The sequence below is a fragment of the Pelodiscus sinensis genome, chromosome 5 (genome assembly GCF_052426305.1).
Source record: "Pelodiscus sinensis isolate ZL-2025 chromosome 5, ASM5242630v1, whole genome shotgun sequence".
Classification (NCBI taxonomy): Eukaryota; Metazoa; Chordata; order Testudines; family Trionychidae; genus Pelodiscus; species Pelodiscus sinensis.
The window spans coordinates 44412303-44439460 of record NC_143056.1 but is presented as its reverse complement, the minus strand read 5'-3'; the positions used below and the strand labels follow the sequence as shown (position 1 = coordinate 44439460).

The 27158-nt window shown below is 48.3% G+C and overlaps 1 protein-coding gene across 2 annotated transcripts in view; it reads right to left on the bottom strand.

Annotated features, from left to right (window-relative positions):
* LTBP2 (latent transforming growth factor beta binding protein 2) overlaps window positions 1-27158 on the bottom strand; it is a 129507-nt gene that overhangs the window by 95636 nt on the left and 6713 nt on the right. For both annotated transcript variants that reach the window (XM_075926872.2, XM_075926873.2), the window contains exons 2-3: window positions 20186-20256; window positions 3834-4077 (exon numbers count right to left, since the gene is read on the bottom strand). In XM_075926872.2, the coding sequence (XP_075782987.2) occupies window positions 3834-4077; window positions 20186-20256 (315 nt within the window). The remainder of the gene's footprint in view (window positions 1-3833; window positions 4078-20185; window positions 20257-27158) is intronic.

Here is a 27158-nt window from a genome sequence, read left to right as displayed (position 1 = left end):
AATAAAAGCAGGAGACAACAAACCGAACACCATGGACACTGCTAACAAGGCAGCACCACAGCAGTAAAAAACCAAAAACTTTCCTTACAGGCCTACATCAACAGCTAGCATGTTAGCGCAGCAGCAACCCCACCAGGTAGCTGTGGAAGAGGTCAGAAAACGATCTAAAACCAGTCCACCATCCTGTAAGGATGGGCATATTTGGTGCAGATAGTTTCTGAATAACATGAGAATAGGGTTGCCAGATGGTTTCATCAAAAATACGGGGCACACTTGACATTACATCACAATCTACATTACATCTTATTTAGAAAACACTGGACATTTATATTTTCTTAATTTGTTTCCCGAACAGAAAGCTCAAATATTGGACTGTCCGGTTCAAAATCGGACACCTGGCAACCCTACATGAGAAGCTGCTCACTGCCTACATGTCAAAAACTACTTCAAAGTCCCCTGCTTGCCACATTCTTACTTAGATCACAAGCTTTATGGGGGAAGGGATCAGCTTTCTGTTCTATGTCTGTACAGCTCCTAGCACACTGGGACCCTGGTCCATGACTGGGGTTCCAAGGCACTAGGGTAACACAAATATTAGATACAAATAACCCACCTTAGAAGACTGGAAACCCTGCAGTGAGAGTCAACCTGAAGTTTGGTTTCCTATCCTGGTATTTGCTCTAGCGGAGATGGGATTTCAAAGTTTACAAATCTCTGTGCTTGCTTGAGTGCCCCTCATTACTGATAACCCTGTCTGGAAGTTTTGGGGCTGACAGTGTGTTTGGAATCTCAGAACCTCCTCGCAGTATCTATGATATGGAGCCACGGGCAGAATTTGGCTTTGCTAAACAAGTAACAGTTGGCGTCTTAGCTTCAGCTTCTCTGGGATTATAAACCTAGCCTAGGAAGTTGCGTCATCATAACCAATTTTACAGTCACCTGCAATTGGTCCTTTACTAGACATCTGTGAAAGACCCCAGGTTAAAGAATCAAACACTGGTACAGACTACAGCCCATGTAAGAACCACAAACCTGCAATTGCCTCGTACCTATCCTGTAAGAACACGGCTATCAGTACCATTTCATATTGCCTAACAAGGAAATGCAATAGGTGGTGGAGTAATCTCAAAGGGAAATGGTGGGAGCTTCACCCTGGAGGCATTTAGCATTAGACTAGAGAAAGCCCTGAAGGACCAGCTACAGGAAACCATAAGTGGTGATCAAAGGTGAATCTCTAGCTATAGCAATTATACAAAATGCACATATATGAAAGTGAATAGTGATAAGAATGAAATGCTCTCCTAAAAGTGCTGGGAAAGGGGCCATCCTGTTGCCTCAAAAGAAACAAACTGCCCCTCACACCTCACAAATCAGGACGGTAATGATTCAGCTCCTAAGGGAGTTGTATTTCCTTGGGACCCAGCCAGAGAACTGGCGGCAGCAAAGGGCAGCTGGGCATTCAGAAACCTAAACATACTCTGCTAGACACTATGTCTGGCTGCCTGCACAGTAATGTTCTGTAAATGCCAGCAGAGTCCTGCATCCTATCTAACTCCCTATCCAAGGTCTGACATCATGTTCATTGCTAGGAGAGTTGGGTGCCCTACAAAAAAATAAATAGGTGTTTCATGGCCATGTGTCGCTCCCTTCCCCCTTCTGCCCCAGTACCCATGGTAGGGGGTGTGGAGGAGCATTTTCTGCTGAGAAAAAATTCATGAGATGTGTCTGGTATTCAGATCTGAAAGACACCAGGGTTCTGATCATCCCAATCCCTTTAGGAAGGCAGTTCAACAACCACCTTTGCCTGTGGCTTTCACAAGTCCTATTCAATGTGAAGAGCTCCCCTGTTCTTGTCATGGAAGATCCCACTCGTTGGGGGAGCAGTGGTCCCTCAGGTAGCTCTGATCAAAGAGGGCTCAGAGTGACACAGATAGGAGATGGGCATGCCGTCTGGAGTAGGGCACAAAGCCAACCCCTTTGCTCAGACACCCATAAACACTTACAGAAGAGCACCATATGGAGCCAGCAAAAAACCTGCCCATTACAGTATTCTAGGAGTTACCCCACTCCACAAATGAACCAAACAACAAAGATTCTTTTCTGGAATATTACCAGCAGTAGCTGGGATGTGTGTCATCACCCTAACACTTGCAAGAGGAAGACCCTACACTGACAACAGGACTTACACAATACAATATATGGGATAGATTACAGCTTGGCTTAGAGGGAGCTGGGCGGTAGCCAATGAGCTACTTTTAATACACAAGAAACAAAGACACAAAGAACTACCTTCAGCTCCTACCACTGAGGACTCAATCTAAAAAGGGATCTGTCTCTCTTAAATACAGTATCAAATACACCACAGCTACAGAGTTGCCTAAGCATAACAATCCTGTAAAAACTCCAGTCATCTGAAGAAGTGGGCTGTGCCCACGAAAGCTCATACCATCTACATGTTTTGTTAGTCTTTAAAGTGCTAACAGACCATTTGTTGTTTTTTAAGTTAATCCTGCACCAGATAGCTACACACCTACCTAGCTATAAGAACCATATATGGTCATATAATACAAATGTATAACAGTTACACTCGCCCTTTGCTCCTAGGATCTATGATGACAGGTGCCTTGGAAACACCTATGTATATTCTTATGCTACCCCAAGTACCTATGCTCTACTCTGCATATAACAATAGCAGAGCTGTAGACAATATTCTTAGCTGGGTCTAAGCAACACCCCCACAAAAACCCACTTGCCAGTCTTCCCAGGCAACACCACTAAGGCTGCTACTGAACTGAACAAAAGGCAAAACTATTAGACCGTGGGGAGGTTATGTCATGGGATATGTTGACCGCTAGGGTGCCTCCTCCTGGCTGCTCTGGGGATTAGCTCCTTCTAGGTCTGACATCCCCTTCTGTCGCTTGCTCGTTCACCCTGTCACCTTTCTCTCTCTGACTCAGGGTGTTCACTCTTTATGGCTTGGCCCTTTGGCCAGGTCACTGTCTATCAAAGTCCCAAAGGATGAAATGTCCCAGGCAGACTGCAAAATCCTGTCCTGACTGTGTCACTTCCCCAGTGGTTGGTAGGGGATCCCAGACACAGGTCCCAGCTCAGGGACTTTCTAATCAGCAACCAACATCTGCAACATCCAGTTTGTTACCACTTCCCTGAGCCTTTTTCTACTCCACCTCTTTTAGGGTTTCATTCCACCACCCTTCTGGATAAACCCCTTCTTCAGAATCTCAGTCCCCTGAGGTTTCTCTTCTCTTCCTGGATTCTTGGGTTCCTTCCTTCCCTCCTAACCAGAGAGTGATTGGATACTCCCTCACTGCAGCCCTTTTCTGCTGCTAATTTCCTTGCTTTATACCTGTCTGTTCCTTCTTACTGGAATCCTTCATCAATCTATGGGTACTTAGGACACATAGCTCCTCTCAGGCATGGCCTATCTGCTTATCTGGCTCCTTCTCATCCTCATTAACCCTTCCCAAGGCTAGTGTGGGGGTGAATACTCCACCACAAGCTCTTCCCTCATAGTCTCACTTGTTCCCAGGGACCAGCAGACAGTGATGGGGACAAACCTAGTTCTGGATTCAGGGCAATCACTCCTGCACCAGTATTCTACAGCTTTAATAGCCCCAGGAAAGAGCCTATAACCTGAAATGGAAGCTAAGTCTTCTGCATAGAAAAACTGAGCACTAGAACAGTGAATGAGCCCAGGGAATGAGAGCTTGGGTCCTGGAATAGGAATGGTGCCTGGACCAGCATAGCACAGATCCTGAAGTTAACTGTCACTTATCAAGGGAATCCGGTTCTTGTTGGTAACTGGAGTGACTTACGCAGCCGGTGATTGCTGTGGGACAGGTGTCTCAGCCCCTCTGGGTGAGCCTTCTCTCTCTATACTGCCAGCCCTCTTCGGAAGGGAGCTTGCTGGGGGTTGGAGCGCTGCTGCAGAGCCAGGAGGATGGTACGCTTGCTCAGGAACGATCTCTTCACATTGGACTCCCTGGAAACCCGAGCGGCAGATGCAGAGTTGGGGTCGGCTGCAGGATCCCTTGTTCTGGCATGGAGGGTTGCACACAGCTGGAGAGACATGGAAAGGAGGGAACATAGATGCAAGGTTCCTAGTGCAACAGGCCCATGTTGCTTTCTCTATACAGTTGTAATTTAATTAGTGGTAATGCAACCTGTCCCACCCCGACACAGAAAGTTGAAGAAGGCTTCCTTTCCCCCCACTTCATTAAATCCCAGTTTCAATACATACCCTCCTCTTCCTTCAGTCAACTCCTAAGGGCAGGTGAACTGCTCAGACAGGAGTGAAGAGGAAGATAACTATGAGCACAGGGCTGCTCAGACACCTAAAGTGGAGCTCCCACAGGGACAGCACTTGAAGATGACGACCAGACTGAATCATTTCACAAAGGTCACATCTTTGGGTTGCTACTGCTCTGAGCAAGAGTGGACCCAGTGCCCTAAAAATGAGAGTCACTGTATTATGATTACCATGGATCTCTAATATGATCTAGGCGAGAGAGGAAAAAAAGCCATGAGCTGATACTCATCACTCTATTAATCTCAAAGTGGTTATTCCTGAATTACTTTGATATCAGTGAGAGCAGAAATGGCCCAGAATTCCTTCTCAGAAGAATTTTACAATCCCATGCCCAGATCCCCATATGGTGCTCATTGCACAGGGAGGGAGTGGGGAGAAGGGAAGCATGAGGCAGAAGACAATATGGCTGTGTGATCTCTTGGGAGTTGTTTAATTAGTTTAATTTTATTGTACTGCTTTATTATTCTGTTTCATGGTTATATTTATATGGATCCCCTCCCCGATCCCTCTGAGCTGTTCTGTCCTCTGGAACATGTCTGCCCTTCCCTTGCTAGCTAATTCTGAAGTCACCATGCTCAAATTCCTCAGTAGCCACCGGGACTTACGGTTCATTAACTTCATGCCCTAATCACTCTCACAGCCTGTGTGTGTTCCTAATTACAGCACATCATCTTCAGCTCCAGGTCTGGGAGGAAAGTGCCATTAATTACATGCTGGCCCCCAATGTTTCCCAAATTAACAGGAGCCAAATTGGGCTTATAATCCAGTCAGTAACAGTGCGGAAATCACAGTTTACTACAGTAGGACCAAGTTAGTTGTTCTCTGCTGGGAGAAAGCTACATGGCTCATAGCTAAAGGAGACTAAAGGGACAGTATCTTGCTTACCAGAATGGAAGTCCCAACCAACAGAAGTCTCTCCGAAGGATTTGGATTTTAATTCTAGGGAAACCTGCTTAGAAAACCCAAGACCAAATCTGCAATGAACGTTTCTAACACTGTTATTTTAGATTGTGCACTTCCCCCAGGAGTCAAGCAGAACAGGTGTCGAAAGCAGCCTGATGTACCATATACACAAATAATTATGCAGACTTTTAATGGACCTCCTTTCTGTTCGGGTTTCCATACAACACCCATCACTGTGGTATCCAAGTGCTAGTTCTTACCAAACTTGACTCATTCCCAAATACCTCCTCCCCCAGACTCCAGAACAGAAAAGTCCTGCAACCCTATCAGAGCAGGGGGGTGAGGGTGGAGCAGTATAGGGGAGAGAGGACTGTGCAGTGAGCCAGCATGTTTTTTATTCCCTCGCAGGTCAGCCAGTCCCAACGGTCAACAGGAGCCTGATGCAGGGGAAGGAATCTCTGATTACTGTAGTGCAGTTTGCTTTGAAATTACAGGGATGGAACCCCCAAAGTAGCAAAACACATCTGTTAATTTACTCTTTTTTAACTTGTGCTAGAACAAGTAAAGATAGCAAGAAACTCTACTTCTCTTGGTTGCATCTGCTTTTCATTCCCCCCTAGAGTTAGGTAGAGGGGGCCAAATGGAGCGGTATATTTACACTGGGATGCCTCCTAAATCCTCCACAGAGATCTCAAGGAAACTTTCATGCAATCCTGTGGTCAGAAGCATGTGTGTGGGGATGGGATGGATGGGATGGAGCAGACACACAAGTAGGGTTGCCAGATGGTTTAACCAAAAATACCAAACACCCTCCTCCTCCCATCCCTCCTCCCCCCAAAAAAAAAACACTGGGAAAAAAATTCTGTAGAGGGAAAAAAAAAAAAGGGGGAAGACCAAAGTTGTTGAGCAAGAGAAAAAAAGAGAACCCCAAGAGTTGTTAAGCTAAAAAAAAAACCCAGCATGGCCCCGTTAAGGAATGCTTTTGAGCTTTTTTTGGCCCTAACAGGCTGCCATCTTGTCTTCCTGCTCCAGGCCAGACAGCTCCCCTGCAGAATCAGGTAAGCACCTGGTATTTTCGCCGGGAAAAAAAACAGAAAATTTTAGATGTCCGGTATTTTCTGAGTTTTTTACCAGACAGGAGGCGAAAATACCGGACACCTGGCAACCCTATACACAAGACAGAGCCCAGGCTAACTCTGCAGTGAAGACGTGCCCCTGATAAGAGAGAGTCCCTGCCCCGTAGGGTGTACTATCTGAACAAACAAAAGAGTACTTTCTCTCCCCACCCCTTTGCCTGTCTCCATTTTACAGAGGGAAAACTGAGGCACACAGAGATGAAGTCACTTGCCCCAGTTTACACAGGGAGTCTATGGGAGAGTCAGAACCAATCCCAGATCCTCTGAGAATCAGCCCAGTGCCTCAACCCTAAACCCAGCCTCACAATATTGCAATCCATAGTTAATATCCAGAGGCTCAAATTACAAGTATGTTTTAGACTAGTGATTGCCACATTGCCAGCCCACGCCCCCAGCTTTCATTTAGTTCTGCCTCCTGGGGTTCCCAGGGAATTCCCTTCCTGCGCACTTCCACACGCAGCAACAAGGTGGGTGAGTGGGGCGGCTGGTAGCTGAGTGTGGTGCAGCTAGAACCCGGACCCCAGTGAGGCTAACCCTACTGTGGCAGCCTCACCAGGGCCCCAGTTCCAGCTCTGGCGATTGCTACGTGGCCCTGCTGGTAAGGCCCAGTGCCGGATAAAGGGCAACTGCCCCAGCCAGCAGGGCCAAGCGCCACATGCAAAGTGAATGCCCCAGCCAGCGGGGCCAATGACTGGGTGAAGGGTGGCTGCTCCTGCAACCCTGTTTTCCTCCCTCCCCACTCGGTGGGAGCCTCCTCTTGCTCCCAAGCCAGCAGGTGCACACATTATTATTGTTATGCATTATTAAGTGCTTAAGAAAATATGAATGTGCAGAATGTGTTAGCACTGCCTCTAAGTCTGGTGCAATTGAGGCAAAGTGTTTGGACGGGAGAATACCCTTTAAACAAGTATTAGCAACTATTTTATGGGGTTTTTTAAATGTGTGTGCACAGCAGTTTTTCAAATTCTAGTTAACCATCATGTCCCCCCTCCTTTGATTTGCTTGATATACCACAGGCTAAAATCACCATAATGAATATGAAAGTGTGCAAATAAATTAATTACCATAATGAATATGCAAATATGTGCTGATATTCAACAACGGTTTTTGAATGAGTTTGCTGATTCGCCATATAAAAAAGGTTGGGAACCATTGTTTTAGACATTTCAAAGGCTCAGTTCAGAAGGGAGTCTCTGTCATCCTCCCTTCCTGATGAGCTAGTGCTGTACCCCATGGAGTGACAGACTTGCTTCTAAAGGTGGAGACAAGGCAGACAATCCCACTTTCTTTTTGCCCTCCTATTAAACTCTTTCCCTCATTCCCACTTCTACTTTTGCAGACCACTCTCCCCCCTACTTTGAACAAGTTGCCCAGTTCCCAAAGCAGTCGTGGGGGCTGGGGGTGAGGAAGAGAGCACTTCTTGGGAGGGTTCCACAGCTATGCTATGGAGGGGGCTGTGACAAGGTGGCCATGGGACAGCATAACAACTGAGGCTGGGTCAAGATACCAGTGAGGGGTGGCAAAAGATCTGCTCAGCTAGGAATGAGTGAAGAGGTATGGGACCAGAAGGAGTTAGAAGTAAGAAGGGAGGGAGTCAGAGAGGGTGCTGATATTCAAAATTCTACAAAGAATTATCCTTAAATTCATTCCCTCGGTGCACTTCCCTGAGGACAAATCCTTCAGAGTCCCCGAGGATGCTCTGCATACAGCCTGGCTTGCTCATCTGTCTGGATAAGAATTAAGGAGCATTTCAAGTGAATGAAAACTTTGTCCGGTAACTTAAAAGTCACTCACCCAGTATCCCCAATTCTCCATTTAGCAGGAAGGGTCCAGGTGCCCCAGAATTAGATATTTGCATGTTTCAGCATCTTATAATCTTTGTGCCTCAGGAAATCCCCCCCCCCCCCCCCCCCCCCCCCCCCCCCCCCCCCCCCCCCCACACACACACTGTATTTCAACCCACAATGTGGAGAATTTTGCTCAGGGTCTGGATTCAGTCACACACCATGCACGTAATGAAGAATGAAAATCCCTGGCAAATTGAGCGGGAGAACAGAGAAATCACTGGGCTTGGTATGTTATAGGTGTTAAATCTCCCAAGAACAGGGGACAAGATTTTGGCCATTTCTTCTCTCCTGTCTCAGTGATGAGACCCAACCTAGTGCTTTGAGACCTAAACAGAAGCTCCTCCCCTCTCTCATACAAACACATTGTCTCTGGTTGCAGTCCCATCTGGCTAGATCCCCTGATTTGCTCCATGTACAAGATCAGAAGATCAAAAATTAAACAGAACCACATTACGGTATAGATGGGAAAGTAATGGGAACAGAATGTCATGGCCCCCTACGCAGCTTTAACAGTATCAGCCTGAATGTCCCCAGTGACCCAAACTCCAGCAGAACAGCATGGGGTGGGAGGCTGCTGGGCACCAAACAATGTTTACACAGCAAAGCCATTAGTTTAGCTTGATGTAAAGCTAAGGCCTGTCTCCGACGTACTGCCCCCTGTCAGGGAGGGACATTGTCAGGCCTCCCCATTTTGATAGTGTCCTATTAATATATCTTTGTCAACAACAGATGGGCTCTTGAGCAGGCACCAGGCAGCACACGTCGGCAGGAGCCCAGCTCCCAAATAGCATTTGTGCTACTCACAGAAAACTCCTTAATGAGAGAAAGATGCTTCCATTGCTCACCCTGCGCTTTGTTTACAGATACTGTCTGGCAGTCCAACGAGCTCTCTACTGTTTGGCTGCTGGTGGGGCAGGGAAGGGACGTGAGTCAGTCTTTGGCCCCTTGCTCCAGAACAGAAATTATACAGCTTTTCTGAAATAATTATGTTAACAATCGCAAGATCCTTCAGCGAACAAAGCAAGGCCTCATTCTCTCACTGATGATCTGGGCAGGTCCTGCTACCCGGTGATGTCACTGGGGCAGATTCCATAGGCTGAATTTTATTTACAAAGGCTTTCCCCAATGCCTGAATTTGTTCTGACCCTCCCCACAAGAGTGAACTGCTGTAAAGCACACCCCACTTGAGACTAAAATAAAAACATTGGGGAAGGTGCACCCTGGTGGCCAGATGGACAGAACAGGTGGAGAGGGGGTGCCCAAGATGGATGGGGAAACCCCTACAGGCAGCACTGAAAGCTGGTTACTGAGCTGTCTTGTCTGAAACCTCTTGGGGTCAGAGATGATGTTTCAGCTCCTCTGGCCTGTAGGCAAATCCATAAGCTAGTTGAATGCTTCTGGGAGCAAGAAGTGTTCTAAAACAAATACATTAACCCGCTAATCCATAAATCTAAACAGCTATACAAACAGGACCAAGCAGCACAAGTTCCTCCCCAGTTTCCCCAGACATGTCCTAGAGTTGCCCAGTACCGCCCCCATCTCTAATTCCTTCCAATCAGGAAGATTCAGGCACTGCTGTGGCACCCACTCTCCCCAGCCACTGCTCTGACTCCTGCAAAAGGCTTTTGCAGAGCAGAATCAGATGCAGTTTCTGTCTCCATCACAAGTCCTGGCACATTCGGTACAACAGCAGGAACACTTCACAAGAGGAAGCCTTTAATCAGGCAACACGATGGGAACTCAGCTGAGAAATGACAGCACAGCGAGAGAGCTATAAAAAGACAAGGAGAGGAAGAATCGCACTTCACCACAAGAGGAAGGAGAAAAGATTTCAGAGGCCAGGAGCACTGCTGGTCCAGGGAAACTCAACCCCAAACAGGAAAGAACTTAAGAGTCCCACATTTTTATGCTAAAGAAAGGAACATACATGTGTTTACAATGGAAAAAGAACTCTACTTAGCTGGAGGTGGCTTTGGAACGTAGAGTCGGATGGTGCCAACTCAAGGGGGAGGTTTTCTGGGAACTCTGATGCACACTGGCTTCAGGCCCACCTACTACAACAGCCTCACCCAGTAAGAGCACATATAGCCCCTGGACTCTGGCTCCATAGCAAGCCACACATTTTGTGCCCTACAACCTCCCATTCCAGCAGCCGAAGATACTTTCACTCTGACCTATATAGAAGGAGCCACTAAAACCAGAGCCAGGCAGGAACAAAGGAGCTGGAAATATGGTGTCCCTCACCTCTGTCTGTTTGCCAGAAGCTGGGAATGGGTGACAGGGGATGAATCACTTGACGACTACCTGTCCTGTTCATTCCCTGTGGGGCACCTGGTATTGGCCACTGTTGGAAGACAGCTACATAAACATGACCAAGCAACACAGATTCTTCCCCAGTTACCCCCAGGCATATGCCAGAGTTGCCTAGTACAGCCCCCATTTCCAATAGCTTCCAGTCAGAAAGATTCGGGCACAGCTGTGGCCCCCACTCTCCCTGACCATTGCTCTGACTCGTGCAAATGGGGCCTACATGGACCTTTGACCCAGCATGGTTGTTCTTATGCCTGGATATTCAGGGATGGGCGTGTTAGTAATCTCATGGGCTGCAGTGAGGAGTCCCTGGGACTCTAAGGAGCCCCCACAGAATCATAGAGCTGGAAGAGATCTCAGGAGCCCATCAAGTCCAGCCCCCTGCCCAAGGCAGGACCAATCCCAACTAAATCAACCCAGCCAGGGCTTTGTCAAGCCAAGACTTAAACACCTCTAGGGATGGAGATTCCACCACCTCCCTAGGTAACCCATTCCAGTGCTTCACCACCCTCCTACTGAAATAGTTTTTCCTAATATCCAACGTAGACCTCTCCCACTGTAACTTGAGACCATTGCTCCTTGTTCTGCCATCTGTCACTACTGAGAACAGCCTTTCTCCGTCCTCTTTGGAACCTCCCTTCAGGAAGTTGAAGGCTGCTATCAAATCCCCCTTCACTCTTCTCTTCTGTAGACTAAACAAACCCAAATCCCTCAGCCTCTCCTCATAGGTCATGCGCTTCAGCCCCCTTAATCATTTTGGTCACCCTCCGCTGGACCCTCTCCAATGCGTCCACATCCTTTCTATAGTGGGGGGCCCAGAACTGGACACAATACTCCAGATGTGGCCTCACCAGAGCCAAATAAAGGGGAATAATCACTTCTCTGGATCTGCTGGCAATGCTCCTCCTAACGGACCCTAATATGCCATTTGCCTTCTTGGCTACAAGGGCACACTGTTGACCCATATCCAGCTTCTCATCCACTGTAATCCCCAGGTCCTTTTCTGCAGAATTGTTACTTAGCCATTCAGTCCCCAGCCTATAACAACGCTTGAGATTTTTCCGTCCCAAGTGTAGGACTCTACACTTGTCCTTTTTGAACCTCATCAGATTTCTTTTGGCTCAATCCTCTAATCTGTCCAGGTCACTCGGACTATCCTGACCTCCAGTGCATCTACCTCTCCCCCTAGCTTAGTGTCATCTGCAAACTTGCTGAGGGTGCAATCCATCCCCTCATCTACGTCATTAATAAAGATGTTGAACGAAACCCGTCCAAAACAGATCCTTGGGGCACTCTGCTAGAAACTGACTGACAACCTGACATCAAGCTGTTGGTCACTACCTGTTGGACCTGAAAGTCTAGCCAGCTTTCTATCCATCTTATAGTCCATTTATCCAATCCTTATTCCCTTAGCTTGCTGGCAAGAATATTACAGGAGACCGTATCAAAAGCTTTGCTAAAGTCAAGGTATATCAAATCCACTGACTTTCCCATATCCACAGAGCCAGTTACCTCATCATAGAAGCTAATCAGATTGGTCAGGCACGACTTGCCCTTCATGAATCCATGTTGACTATTCCTGATCACTTTTCCCTCTTCCAAGTGCTTCAAAATGGATTCTTTGAGGATCCCCTTCATGATTTTTCCAGGGATTGAGGTAAGGCTGACTGGTCTGTAGTTCCCTGGATTGTCCTTCTTCCCTTTTTTAAAAGATGGGCACTACATTTGCCTTTTTCCAATTATCTGGGATCTCTCCCGATCTCCATGAGTTTTCAAAGATAATGGCCAAAGGCTCCATAATGACATTTTCCAACTCCCTCAGTATCCTCAGATGCATTAAATCTAGGCCCATGGATTTGTGTATGTTTAGCTTTTCTAAATAGTTCCTAATTTGTTCTTTCCCCACCAAGGGCTGTCCACCTCCTTCCCATACTGCATTTGTCTGGGAGCTGACCTGGTCCATGAAGACAGAGGCAAAGAAAGCATTGAATACTTCAGCGTTTCCCACATCATCTGTCACTAGGTTACTTCCCTCATCCAGTAAAGGCCCCACATCCTCTCTGATTACCCTCTTATTGCTAACATGCTTGTAGAAACCTTTTTTCTTATCCTTCACATCTCTTGCTAGCTGCAATTCCAATTGCGCTTTCACCTTCCTGATAACTCCCCTGCATTCTCGAGCAATATATTTATACTCCTCCCTTGTCATCTGTCCAAGTTTCCACTTCTTGTAAGCTTCCTTTTTGTGTTTAAGCTCACCAAGGATGTCCCCGGTAAGCCAATCCAGTCTCCTACCATATTTGCTTTTCTTGCTGCACATTGGGATGGTTTCTTCCTGTGCCTTTAATAAGGCTTCTTTAAAATACTGCTAGCTCTCCTGGATTCCTTTCCCCTTCATGTAAGCATCCCAGGGAATCCTGCCCATCAGTTCTCTGAGGGTGTCAGTCTGCTTTTCTGAAGTCCAGGATGTGTATTTTGTTACTCTCCTTTCTTCCTTTGGTCTACCATCTCATGATCACTGCTTCCCAGGTTGTCACCCACCTCTATTTCCCCTACTAGTTCCTCCCTGTTTGTGAGCAGCAGGTCAAGTTGTGCATGCCCCCCCGGTCAGTTCCTTCAGCACTTGTACCAAGAAGTTATCCCCAACATTCTCCAAAAACTTCCTGAATTGTCTGTGTACTGCTGTATTGGTCTTCCAACAGATGTCAGAATGATTAAAGTCGCCCATGAGAACCAGGGCCTGAGATCTGGAAGCTTCTCTCTGTTGTTCAAAGAAAGCCTCATTACCTCAGCCATCTGATCCGCCGGTCTATAGCAGACCCCAACCACAACATCACCCCTGTTGCTTCTATCTCTAAACTTAACCCATAGACTCTCCACAGTCGTTTCTCCCTCTAAATACTGGAGCTCCGAGCAATCATACTGCTCTCTTACATACAATGCGACTCCTCCTCCTTTTCTCCCCTGCCTGTTCTTCCTGAACAGTGTATAACCTTCCATGACAGTGCTCTAGTCATGCGAGTCATCCCACCAAGTCTCCGTTATTCATATCCAATCAAATCATAGTTCTTCAACTGGGCCAGGGCTTCTAATTCTTCCTGTCTGTTTCCCAGGCTTCTCACATTTGTGTACAAACACTTTAGATAACCAGTTGATTGCCCTACCTTCTCCATCCAAATCAGGGGTCCTCCTTTGTTGCTCGTTCCTCCTTGTGATTCTTCCCGGTGTCCGACTTCTTCACTTACCTCAGGGCTTTGGTCACAGTCCCCCAGTGAACCTAGTTTAAAGCCCTCCTCACTATTTTTGCAAGCCTGCCTGCGAAGATGCTCTTTCCTCTCTTGGTTAGGTGGAACCCATTTCTTCCTAACAATCCTTGTGCCTGGAACAGAGTCCTATGGTCGAATAAACCAAAGTCCCCTCTCCGACACCAACTGTGCAACCACGCATTTATTTCCTCAATTTGACGATCCCTACCCAGACCTTTTCCTTCAACCGGAAGGATGGATGAGAACATCACTTGTGCTTCTAATTCCTTGATCCTTCTTCCCAGAGCTACATAATCTGCTGTGACCTGCTCAAGGCCATTCTTGGCCAGATTGTTAGTTCCTACATGGAGAAGCAGGAAGGGGTAGCGATCCAAAGGTATAATCACTTTTGGAAGATTCTCGGTCACATCCTGAATGCAAGCTCCTGGTAAGGAGCACACTTCTTGAGTTTGCAGGTCTGGACGGCAGATGGATAACTCAGTCCCTCTTAGGAGGAAGTCCCCAGCCACCACCACCTATCATCTTCTTTTGGGGGTGGTGGTCATGGAACTTCCATCCCTAGGACTACGCATCCCATGCCTTCCAGTAGATGGTGTTCCCTTCTGATTTCTTCCCTGAGAGGTCCCTGCCAAACCATTTTCCACTGCAGTGCCTGTTATTTACCTCTACAGGAATGGGGGATACCCAGGTTGGCCTTTTTCTCCTTCTAGAGGTTACATGCTGCCAGTTTTCTTGCTTGTCCTGTACTACTTTGACTGGCCCTTCAGCCTTCTATCGAGGAAGTCTTCATCCTCTCTGACAGAACGTAGGGTCGATACTTGGACCTCAAGTCCTCTAATTTTTTCTTCCACAATGGTGACCAGCTTGCACTTAGTGCAGATGAAATCCCTTCTTCCTTCTGGCAGGAAGACAAACATGGCACATACTGTGCAGGTAACAACAGCAGACGTATCACTATCCATACCTGCCTTCCTTCTGAGAGATTCCTCAGTTGTTATTAAATGCCTCCTCGAAGGGCAGGAGTGTAGTGAAAAAATTGTAAAGCAACGCGAGTGTCTCTCACCCCCTTCCATTCCCCTTCCTAACTGTCTCTCCAAACTCCCTGTTAACAGCCACTGTTTGCAAGCACCTTAGTCACTGACTCACTCCTTTATAAAGCCCTGAATGGCTTGATAGTCCCTCCCCCTGATTAAGGCTCAACCAATGAGCAGAGGCATCTAGATTTCAAGCCCTGATTAGATGCTCACAGCTTCCACCTGCCAGGCACAGCACACACTCTGTGAGGGGGGGAGAGAGGGAAGGGAAAGGAGAAAAAAAATCCAGCTAAACACAAGCTTAGCACACAGCAAGAAAACCCCAAACACAAACACAACACACACTATAGACAGCCACTTCCCGCAAGTGTCCTGTATTAGCTTCCTCCTTTATCTGGAGAACTCTCTCTCCGAATTCCCTGTTCACAAGCTCCCTGGTCGCTGACTCACTCCTTTATAAAACCCTGGACTGCCTGGTAGCCCCTCCCCTTAATAAAGGCTCAACCAATAAGCAGAGGCTTCTAGATTTCAAACCCTGATTAGAAGCTCACAGCTTTCACCTGCCAGCCACAGCACACATGCCATGAGGAGGGAGGGGAGGGAAAGGAGGAAAAAAACCCAAAAACCCAGATGTTAAACTAGCTCCCACCTCTGCCTAATCCCCACTTGATTACAACTCCCACCCAACACAGCATCTCCCCCAGGCTCTATGGCACTAGTGGGAAGCCTGGAGTGGGGCAGAAAATCAAACCCTAACCCTTTCCAGGAGCACAAAGGCATCCCATTCTCACAGCAGGGGCTACTATGGGAACAAGCAGCATAACAAGAATAAAGCCCAAAGCAAATGGCTCCCATGTGCATGGCAAGCAACGGAACCCCTCCAAAATCACCACTCGGGCACAGATCAAGCAAGAGCTGAAAGCAACTCAGTCCAGCACAGCTAGAGACCAAAGAGGGAAAGCCCTTGATGCAGCAATGTTCATAGGGCAAATGTCCCCAGGGAAAAGACACCAGAGGCTGCCAGACTTGGACATACCTCAGACAAGAGCAGAGCCTGCGGAAGGCTGGGTCTGTCTCCTTGCAGAGCTAGTACATGGAGCCTAAATTCACTCTAACTGACAGGGGGCTGAGCTCTTTGGTGGAGAAAAGAACTGTCTGTCTCACTGCACATTTGAGCAAGTTCCCACTATTGAAAATGTTTCTAGTGAGGGGCCTCCTCCGACTCCTTTTATCTTCATTCCCCTTTGGCCCCATGGGAAATGGTTGCCCAAGGACTGGCTGTGCTGTCGTAATATGGGCATGTGTCTTCCTGGCTGGCTTAGTTAAAGGAAGATGCAGTGGGGGACCATGTCCAGATTTGGCACAATCCACCTTAGCAAGTAGTGACTACAGCAGGTGGGAACATTAATGGAAGCTACACATAGTGCTGAGTGGTCTCCCAGCCACAGTGCATCATTCCTTCCCATTTGCGTGCTAGGCGAAACCAGGGGAGACTTTCTCAGGAATCAAGAACATCAGAGGGTGCTGAGAACATGGGAGGCAGAGTGTCGCAGTGAGAACAACAGAAGGCACAGTACAGGCTGAATCTCTCTAGTCTGGCACTCTCTGATTCCAGCAACATGCATGGTCTGGCATGATTTTAGTTAGCTAGATGTCCACTTGCTACGAGGGTGGCCAAGTTTCCCAAAGCCCCATAAAGCTTCTTTACAACCACTAGTCCTGGCTCTCAGTGTTCTATATGGTTATTTAGCCCTAATTTACCCCTAAATGTCTTCTAATAGCCTAGTACACAGTGGAAGTGTTGGCAATGCAGCTAGACAATATTGACCTCCCGTGGTCAGACTAAAGAGGTTCAACTTGTAGCGCAGTGCCATTGGGCACCTCTTCTTTCCAAAATGGAGTGCATCTGTAGGCCCCTCCTCTTTTGAGAGACATGATCTCAATTTTCTTTTATTTAAGGAACTGTCTGTTGCAATTCAGAAACCTGTTTCCAATCTGCATGTTTTATTAGCAGGGAAACAGCCGCAAGATAATGCCAAGAGCTAAATTTAATTAGCATAGAACACCAGTTCAACATGCAAATGGGCCAGAAGGGGGTAAAGCATTCACATGTGTGACACACTGCAGGCGAGGAGCCCTGGATGGGATGCTAGGGCCTGACCTCAGTGGGTAGGGAGGCACAGACTAACCGAAGGAAAGAAACACAGGCAGAAAAAGAGCACTAAAAGATGGAGTGTGAGTAGGAGGAGGATCAGGGAGCTCCTCCAAGTCCAGGGCACTTATTTCAATCCTTGTCCTAGAGAGAGGATCAGACCTTGAATGGGTTGAAGGAAACATGCTGAATTCAAATGGGTTTGCAAGATTCTGAAGAGGATAAAGAGCCTGAATGGGGGGACAGGGAAGCGATCCTGATTGGGGCTATGTCCAAATTCCTTTCAAGCAAGAATAAGATTAAACAAGATTTGCTGGAGCAGGAGTTGAGAAAATAAATATTGAAGCTCCTTATTGTAAAGACCCCAGGCTTAGAACATAGTTACCTGCAGACATTAGAGGGGATAACAGAGGCCCTGGCTGAGTGCTTCCTGGCTCAGAGGAAACCTCACTCAGAATACTGGGAAGAATTACCCTGGAGTGTGACTCAAGCTGTGGCATTCTCCTAGCCCAGTCAGAAACCAAAAACCAGTCAGCAGACCTCTATTGGCAGAGCTTCCTTGTGGACTGGGCACTCATAAGACCTAAATTCTGTTCCCAGACCAGAAGGCTAAATGATATTGACCTAATTTGTAAAGCACTTTGGGATCTACCATAAGAGCTAGCCACACACCCCTTCCCTTCTGGGGAGCAATTAGCAGCCTCCACCCCAAGAGATGTGCACAACAGGTCTCAGATTGCTCTTCAAGGCAAGCCAGTTTCTTGGGCTTGGGACCTGCAGCCTCTATATTAAGTTGCAGAATCCAGAGAAAGATGAGATCTTGGTTCTCCATCTGGTTGTCTGTTTCCCTACTGTACTCTCTGTCAGTCTCCTGTTAAGCGAGAACCCACCCCCTCCCTTGGGCAAAGCTTTCACAGCCTGACCCAGCTCACCATCAGGCAGTGTCTTCCTGATATTTTGCCCACTGTTCCTTTTGCTCAGTCTCTTGCCATTACCCCTCATGACTAGAGATATAAAATCTCGTTGGCTAACTGCAGAGGTGAAAGTAAGTGGGTGCATCCTGGTGCGCAGCTCCAGCAAGAAGAGCCAGCAGGGAGCTATTTAAAGAGTTGACGGACCTGGGTTGCAATAGGACAGTATTTGTAAGAAATTTTAAGTTATTTTCATTGCGGATCAGCCAGTTAACTGATTAAAGAGGGAATGAGCGAGGCCAGGCCGGAGTGCCCCTGTTCTCAGTACTCCCCATTGCGGGCAGGGAGCTGCTCCAGCCCCTGCCCCCCAGTTAACCTTTTGCATCCCTACTCATGACACTCCAGTATAACACATTTCACTGATCTCTCTCCCTGCAGATCTTGCTGAAACAAAAGACAGGACTATGCAGCACTTTAAAGACTAACAAGATGTTTTGTTTCATCAAGATCAAACTAACACGGCTACATCTGTATTACTATCCTGCAGATCTTGGCAGTGTGGGTCAATATTGGACACTGATAGCTTGTGGGCACCAAGCTGTCCTGTTGTGTTTAAACAGGTCTGAGAGACCCACTGAGTATGCGGATACAATGCTGACCCTATTTGCCCGGGCAGAGGAGACAAAGACAACTAGCCACTCCTTCACTCCCCTGTAATGCTGCTTATTGCTCAGGATTCCAGTCTCCTCCAGACTTTCCTCACTCATGCTATTGCTCTCCTTATTTGCTTGTGACAGGGGTTTGACTTACAGGGCTCACAAGAAGAGCAGCTGCAATCTACTCCACTTTATAAAACCCAGATGCAGATCCTGCTCCACTAGAACATCACAGGTGGATGAAGCAGAATTCCCAGGTGGCCAATTCCAAAACTCAGACCCACTGAAGACAGGCATTGAAAGAAGAGAAACTTCAGCTTGGATTTATAAATGTCCTCTGAGCTGAGTATCCCTAGGATTACTTGGGCCACAGGTCAGAGGGGAAAAGGGAGATTTCTATGGGTGGTCCATGAACCATGGCAGCTGCAAATGCTGGAGCTGAGGCATTTGCAGGATAAAACCTCTCTTCATTCATTCTGCGGTTTTAGAGGATTTATGTGTTTGGAAACTTACAAGTCTTGCTGGATCCCCAGGTTAAGAAAACTAACCAGCAACCAGTGAGCTGCTCTGATTTACAATGTAATTAATCGCATTGCTGGGGTTCCAACTTATGTGGTTAATGATGTCACCAGAGCCCCCTCCATAGGATTATTTCCCTGTAAATCACTCCACTCTCTTTTAGTCCTATGAACGTGTGAGAGCCAAGCTGCCCTGCAGGAGGCCCCAGCCCAGAGGGCCCTGCATTTACGGGCAAGAGAGTTGTTCTGAAGTAACAGCCAGGGAGGAACAGCATTCCCCACAGGGAGGGCCCCTGAGGGATGGGGGCACAGGTGTTTGCACTCACACAGTTCCAGTAATTCCTACCTTGGGAAGACATGAGAGGACACAGACTCCTTGGGAGAGGAGCTGAGCTAGTCAGGGATTGATCAAGTGCTCAAGCCATTTTCTATTGTGTCTCTAAGTCTGTATACCCGCTAGAAGCAGGCTCCCATGTCCCAGCCCCTCAGCCAACCTAGCTAGTTGCTTTTCTAAAAAATCTTCAGACCATTTGGAACCATCAATCTAGGCACCAGCTGCCTACGTAACCATGTGATCTTACCTTCCCTACCCTCCTCACTACTCTTCCTCCCACAATTTACCAAATCACTCAGGTCGTGTTTCAAATTTATCAGCTCTTGGGAGCAAGGCCCATGTCTCTGGGCAGTACCAGCCCAGTGGAGCCCTGATCCCCATTAATAACAAATTAACAAGTGAAAAGGGTCTGCTCTCTGATGCAGCGAATATTAACGTGGACCACTGATATAGTCACAAGTGCTGCAGCATCAAGAGGGGGTGTGCGGCCTAGCTCTGGGGTCTACACATGTAACAGCACCCATGAGCTCTGATCTCTCTTTGGCTTGGGAAGCAGATTATGCCCATAACAGGGATGGGGTGAGTCAGGCAGAAAGGGGAATTCACTCTTTGTGGAGAAATTCAAAGATACCAGTGAAATGACCAAGGGGGCTTCGGGATCAAAGGACTAGGAAGGGGCATGCTCTGGTCCTCATGCCACACCCATCACTGGGGTGGCTGAGTGCCTGCCAGCCAGTGAGGCATTAAGTGACAGAACTGACATCGCTCATCTGTGGTTCTTTCATACTCACGTTTGATGCAGCGGTTTGTGCCAGGAGCTGTTGTCCACCCAGAGCAGCACTGTCCCCCGCAGACATTCGGCCTAGGCAGTACCAAACCACAGGGTTAGGAAAAGAGTGAAGGTGAGGCCTCCTTATTGCTGGCACCTCCTGAGACACCAACAGAACCACTGCCTATAGCATCTGAGGTTTCCTAGAAGCCAGAACACTGCTGCCTGAGATCTCCTGCCAACCAAGGCTGGACTTTTCTAAACGCTAGGAGGGAAAACCCCTAAGGAAGGAACACCCAGATGCTGCAGGGAACATGAGGGTGATTCAGGAGGTGGCACTTCCCCTTCAAAATCAGAACTAACTTCAAATGCCCTGGCATAGTTGCAGGGAAGCGCTGCACTGCACTGCCAGAGATGCCGTTTTGCTCACAAGTAATTTGAGGTCCTGACAATTGAGGGCCATTAAAGATCTCACAACACAGTTTTCCAGGAGAGGGTCTAATCCAATATTAGTAATATATTTAGCTCCCATAAATCTCCCTTGCTGTTTCAAACGGATACAATATTTCCCTTCATTTTCCACTTTAACTGTTGTGAAGTGTTGCTTTGCACTGTTAAATAACTAGACAGCTCATCCCAGAAGGGGCAGGATTTCATTGTGTGCATGTAGAGGCAGGGCATGAGTTCTGCAGCTAAGTAACTTGTTGGAAGGTCCTTTCTGATCCTGCAGCCTCAAGCCATTATTAATATTTGTTGATTTTAAGGCCAGCATGCTTCTTTGTGGCCATCTTAGCTAACTTCCTGCAGAACATAGGCCATAAAAGGAATTTCTACATCAGGCCTACACACATATCTGGTTTGCTCAGGCTGAACCATATCTTTAGAGGTCAAAAATATTCAGTCTTTATATTATTGCAGGCCTCCCATTGAGCTATTGGCCAAGCCCACTTGGTTTCTGAAGTGGGGACATCACTACAGCTCCCCCCTTTTCCCCTGGGGTGTCCTCAATGCACTTTGCAAAATTCAGGAGATTTGTGAAAGAGCAAAAACATTTCCTGTTCTTGCCTCAAATTACTGGCACAATCAGAAGGTGGTTTTTGCAGGCAGGAGCAGGCACCGCCTCCAGAGAAGCTGCTTTGGCCTCAGATCAAACCAGCAATTCTTCATGGAATGAAGTCCGAAATCTGTGTCTCGATTTCGCGCGCGCGCACACACACACACACACACACACACACACACACCTCTCAGCTTCTCTCTTCTCAGGCCATAGGGTGGGCAACAAATTCTGAGGTGCAGAGAGAGAGACTGGAATAGAGCAGCTGGGCCAGTCCCTAGCTGGCTCTCCACCTCTCTGAGGGTTCCTCATCAACACATCTAGCTCTTGTGGGCCATCGGAACAGCAGCTGCACCCCAGCACACTGGGGGCTTGTCTGACTCTGCTTTGGAAGACTGCTGCTGCCAAGCCCCCAAGGGCAGCCATAGGCTGTGCAGGTGAAGCAGAAGCACAAAGAACAAGCATGGAAAGGAGTGAGAGGTCAGAGCTGACCCACTAGGAGTCATGGTTATCCTGGCAGCCGAACCACATATGAAGAGCACACGTGAAGCAAGCACAAGCGTCTGACCCCTATCACTCCCCCAGGCCTTGCTTCTTCTGGGCTCTTCCCATTGCTGCTGACCTTCTCGGTGCCAGCCCCAAAGCCCCTCTATATTTCTCCTGGAAGGGCCCACCTGCTGCTGCCTGTAGTGAGACTCACTTGTCCCAGCCTTGCTGTGTCCCAGCACATGGGCTATGCTCCTCCTTAGCATCTTCTAGACCAGTGGTGTCCAATCAGTTCTGAAGTAGTAGCTGCTATAGAGTACTAGTCACGCTCAACTGGCCAAATAGCTACATGTGGCTAGTGTGTTGGACACCATGGTTCTAGACACTAACTCACAACCTTCAAGCCCAAAGAGGCAGGTCAGTGTCAAAAGCACTACATTGCAAATGGGGAAACTGAGACCACGAGAGGGAAAGGGACTTGCCAAAGATCACACAGCAAGTGAGTAACAAAGCTACGAAAAATCTCTCAGCATGGTACCAAACTCACCAGGCCCCAGTGCCAATGCAGGCTGCTGAGCATTGATTAGCTAAATGTTTGTGAAGTTCTGAGAAGCAGTAAAATGCTATTTAAGTGCTAAGAGTTATTGTTATCCCAGATTGTGTGGGCCACATTGCTGAGGCCATGTGGGGAACAGAGCAAAGTTTCTCTCACCTCCTGATGAGATGGCGTTAATGGACAGCCAGGTGTGCTGGAGCCTTGTGGTGGGGGGAGGTGGCAAGGGGTTACGGAGCTGGGCAAAGTGCTCTTGGTTTTTCACTGAGCAGGAACCAGCCCTGGGAGCATCTGGTTACATTTAAAGCATTTAACTTGACATTTTCATGGCTTGAACGCCATGTGGTTTTTGTTGCCTTATGAGGAATTCAAAATAAACCCCTGCAGGTTTAAGGAGCACGACGGCATGTTTACAGCTCAGAGGGATGGTGCTCCAGGGAGTGGCTGGCTTCCTGCAATTCGGCAGAATAGCACCCCAGCTGCGCACGCCTCACTGCATACTCCACGGCCAATGCCTCCCTGTAGCCATGCAACTCAGTGAGGAGTCCTCTGGTTGCTGCCACCTCCTCTGGAATTTTCTGGCCCAGGACAGTCATGTGGCGCACAGGATGGGTTTCCCTCGCCCTCAGCATCGCAGCCCCAAGCTGTAGGCTAGAAAGCTGCAAGGCTGCCCCACAACAAGGAGTTCTGTATGTCTGAAAAACCAACCACTATGCAGGAGACGGGGCCACTGAAATGAGGCAAAGGCAGCAGCATAGAAGTGGATGCGCAAAGCCACATGGGCTGGGCTCTGTGCAGCACTGGACCCCAAGTGCTCTGTGAAACCTGAAGAGTGCAGGCGAGCAGCCTCTGGCCTCCAAACTCCACACCCAGCCCTGCACCACACATTGACCAATCCCCAGAACTAGTTCAGAGCTGAGTCTCACTAGCCCTCTGAACCCGATAGCCTAGGCCCAGTGCCCTGCTGGCAGCTGCCTTCCAACCTAAAAGCCCTGTTATAATCCACATACACCTTCTGCAGGGAAGCATACTAGAAAGGCATTTCTACAGCTGAGTACCGGGTTGCCAGATGTCTGGTTTTCAGCCAGAGCTGACCAGGCCTTTATAGGTTTAGTTGGCACAGGGCTGGCAGGCTCCCTACCTGGCTCTGTGCCGCTCCCCAGGAGCGACATGCCCCTCAAATCCTAGGCAGAGGCTCAGCCAGGGATATTCTGCTTCCTGCCCTGTCTCAAATGCCAACTCTGCAGCTCACATTGTCCAGGAACTGCAACCAATGGGAGCTGTTGGGGTTGCATTTGCAGGTGCAAGCAGCATGTACTGCACAGAGCCACCTGGCCACCTCTAGGAGCTGGGGACATGTCTCTGCTTCCTAGGAGCTGCCTGAGGTAAGTGTCACCTGCACCCCAGCCTCCTGCCACACCCCAACTGCACTCACTTCCATGCGCTAACTGCCTGCCTCAGCTCTGAGCCCCCCTCTCACATCCCAACTCCCTACTGGAGCCCACACCCTGCACCCTCACCAGGGCAGCTGACAGGGTTGTTGGGACCCTAGGCAATGTGAAGGGGGACACAGCTCCACATTCCTGGCAAGGGCAGAGCCTCAGGCAGATGGTTGTTGGGCTGGAGCAGCCAGCCCTCAACGCTGCCCAAAACACACGACACTCCCCACCACCAGCTCTCAGAGCCAGGCGGAGCTTGAGGCACGGGGCTCTGGAGCATGCGGCCTGGCAGTCCTGCAGCGATTCTAAAGAGCTCGGGGCTCCTGCCACTGCCACAGTGGTCAGAGTGCTGCATCCCATAGATTCACTGGGCCGCGCGATAACTGTCCCTGATCACCACTCCCTGCCCCAGGCCAGAGTCCCTCCCACACACTGAGCCCTGTATTTCTGGCCCTACCCCAGAGCCTGCACGCTCAGACCAGAGCCTGTACCCCCTCCCACATTCCAACCCCCTGCTCCAGCCCTGTGAAAATGAGTCACTGAGTGAGGGTTGGGAGAGTGAGCAACAGAGGGAGGGGAGATGAGGTGAGCTGCGGGCACGGACTCAGAAAAGGGACGGGACAGAGAAAAGGGCAAGAGTGTTCAGTTTTGTACAATTAGAAAGTTGGCAACCCTACCTAAGTGCAGAATATTTAGCCAAGACCAAGAGTCCTATCCTCTGCACTACGCAGCACAGAAAGGGTCAAGGCCTGGAGCGAAGCAGTGTCTGGTGCCCCTTTTGTTGCATGCAGGGCTAATGGGAGTAAGAGGCATATGAATACTGTAACTCATGCTGCAGCTACACAGCCGGGCCACTCTGTGGCATTAGTGCTCAGCAGTTCCCATGATCACCACCAGGTGATCCCAGGCTCCACACGGTTCAAAAGGCCCAGAGTAAAAAGACATTTGCACAAGCATTTGCACAACATTTGCACTCCCTGCCAAAGACCTATCAGTAGGGCCCTACCAAATTTACAGCCATGAAAAATATATCACAGATGGTAAAATCTGGTCTGTCTCTGTGAAATGTCATCTTTTGTGTGCTTTTATCCTATACCATACAGATTTCACAAAGGAGATCAGCATTTCTCAAATTGGGGGTCCTGACCCAAAAGGGAGTTGCTGGGGGAGGGGGTTACAAAATTATTTTAGGAGGATTGTGGTATTGCTGCCCTTACTTATGTGCTGCCTTCAGAGCTGGGCAGCCAAAGAGCAGCGGCTGTTGGCCAGGTGCCAGCTCAGATGGCAGTGCACTGCCAACAACACGAATGGCGTATCACGTCACTCTTATTTCTGCACTGTTGCTGATGGCTGTGCTGCCTTCAGAGCTGGGTGGCTGGAATGTAGCAGCTGCTGATTGGGGGCTCAGCTCTCTAGACCGTAGCGCTGCCTTCAGATCTGATCTCCCAGTCAGCAGCCACTACTCTCCTGCTGCAACACAGAAATTAGGATAGCAGTCCGTGTTCCCACTAAGCTGTGAAGGTGTGCTGCCATGCACCTTAGAGGGAGCCTTGGTAGCAGTACAGCAACCCCTCCCCCAAACACCTCAGTCTGAAGACAGCAGCCCAAAATTGCACTCAAAGTGAGCACAAGATGCTGCTTCTTTCTTGCAGCACCTGCCCCGCCCTCAATCAACGGAGTTGGCAGCAGGTACTGTCAGAAAGAAGCAACATCTGGGGCAACAAAGGCAGAGCCATTATTGCCCTGATCTTGCAAATCAATCTCTAGGGCTCTGTGAAGTGGAAAAGATCCACCAATGATCTTTTTCCAGTTTCAGGGCCTTAGTCACTGTCTTTCCCCCACAGGCCATTTCCCTGGTCCACAAGTGCTGGGAAACAGAAAGACAGAAGCCTTGTTTTGTTTCTTTGGAGCTCCTGTTACAGCCTTACCTCGAAAGTTAGCAGGTAACCTCCTATGTGTCCACAATGAAAGCAGACCTTCAAGAATCACAGTCTGCATGGCAAATTACCCTCAGCTCAGAAAATGCCATAACCATGGCTGAATGTGCCACCTTAACCCTGCCCCCTTGGCTTATTACAATACAGTCTTCCTTAATAATTGCTGGCACTGCAGGAGCACCCAGGGGCTACAGTCAGGAGCAGGGCCCCACTACATTAGGTGCTCCACACACACACACACACACACACACACACACACACACACACACACACACACACACACACACACACACACAATGACACAAATCATGAAGACTTTGCAGTCTTATTGGAAAACAGATTCAAGTAAACGTAACAAACACTAAGAACAAGAGAAGCAGCAATAAGATCACAGAGTTGCACACATGAATAGTGTACACAGCTCCATGACATGATTACACGCTTTCCCAAACAATACAATAGTACACATTTTTTACACCCTTCTATACATCATCCTGTAGTACTGGGCACCGCATAGTGTATTACTAATACACAGGCTCCATTAGAGTCATTCCTAGATTTAAAGCCAGAAGGGATCATTAAATCACCTGGGTTTGACCTACTATATAGGGCACGCCAGAGAACTGCATCCAACTTTATATGAGAAGTTCACCATAAATGCTTCTTCCACAACTCAAAGTGAGAGTGAAAAGCTACTGGCATAGACAAGCCTTTGAAATATGCAGCTAAGTTAGTATCATTAACTGCCTCAGCTCCTGAGCAGCCTTCGGATGTTAACTACATTATTAAGGAGCACCAGAACCCACCACATATGCTGTCTGAATAAACGCATTCATAGACTAACCCTTAAAACAAATTCATCAGTGTGAACAAAAAGATTAAGCAACAGTTTCTTGTATATTGGTGTATCCTAAGATCGTAGGGGCACTGTATGATGTGGTGTTGTATTATCCAGAGACGGCATGGGACCGTGTGACTGAAGATCATATTGGAATGGGGCAGCTATATAAGAGGTAGAGTTAAGGCTGTCCGTATAAGCCTAACTGAGGAATTTCCCAACCTCATGCCCCCATTCTTACCTTTACTATGTCAAGTTTGCTAGAGGAGTGGTGGTTGGCAGGAGAGGGATGGGTATAAGCTACATCAACCAAGATGTGGTGCAGTGCAAGTCCTGTGCTGTTGATAGAGCAAGTGGGAGCAACATGTGTCAGAGCAAGAGTTGGGAGTGTCTCCCAACCACTGATGAGGGAAGCATGCAGTGTGTCACCCTCAAGCTTGTGCATGCATGTATGCCTAGATTACTAACTTCCACTGTTCACATCCTAACCAATCTCCATTGACTTACCACTCCTGCCACCAAGAGTAGGGGAAAGGTGGGGCTCACAGCTCAACAGCCTTAGGGGAGGCTCATGGGGATGCTCTTCTCCATTTGGAGAGCACCAAGTACACCACAGACACTAATAATGAGAGCTGTGAGGCTAGGTCTGTGTTCACAGGAATCAGCGGTCTGTTAAGAGAGGGGAGCC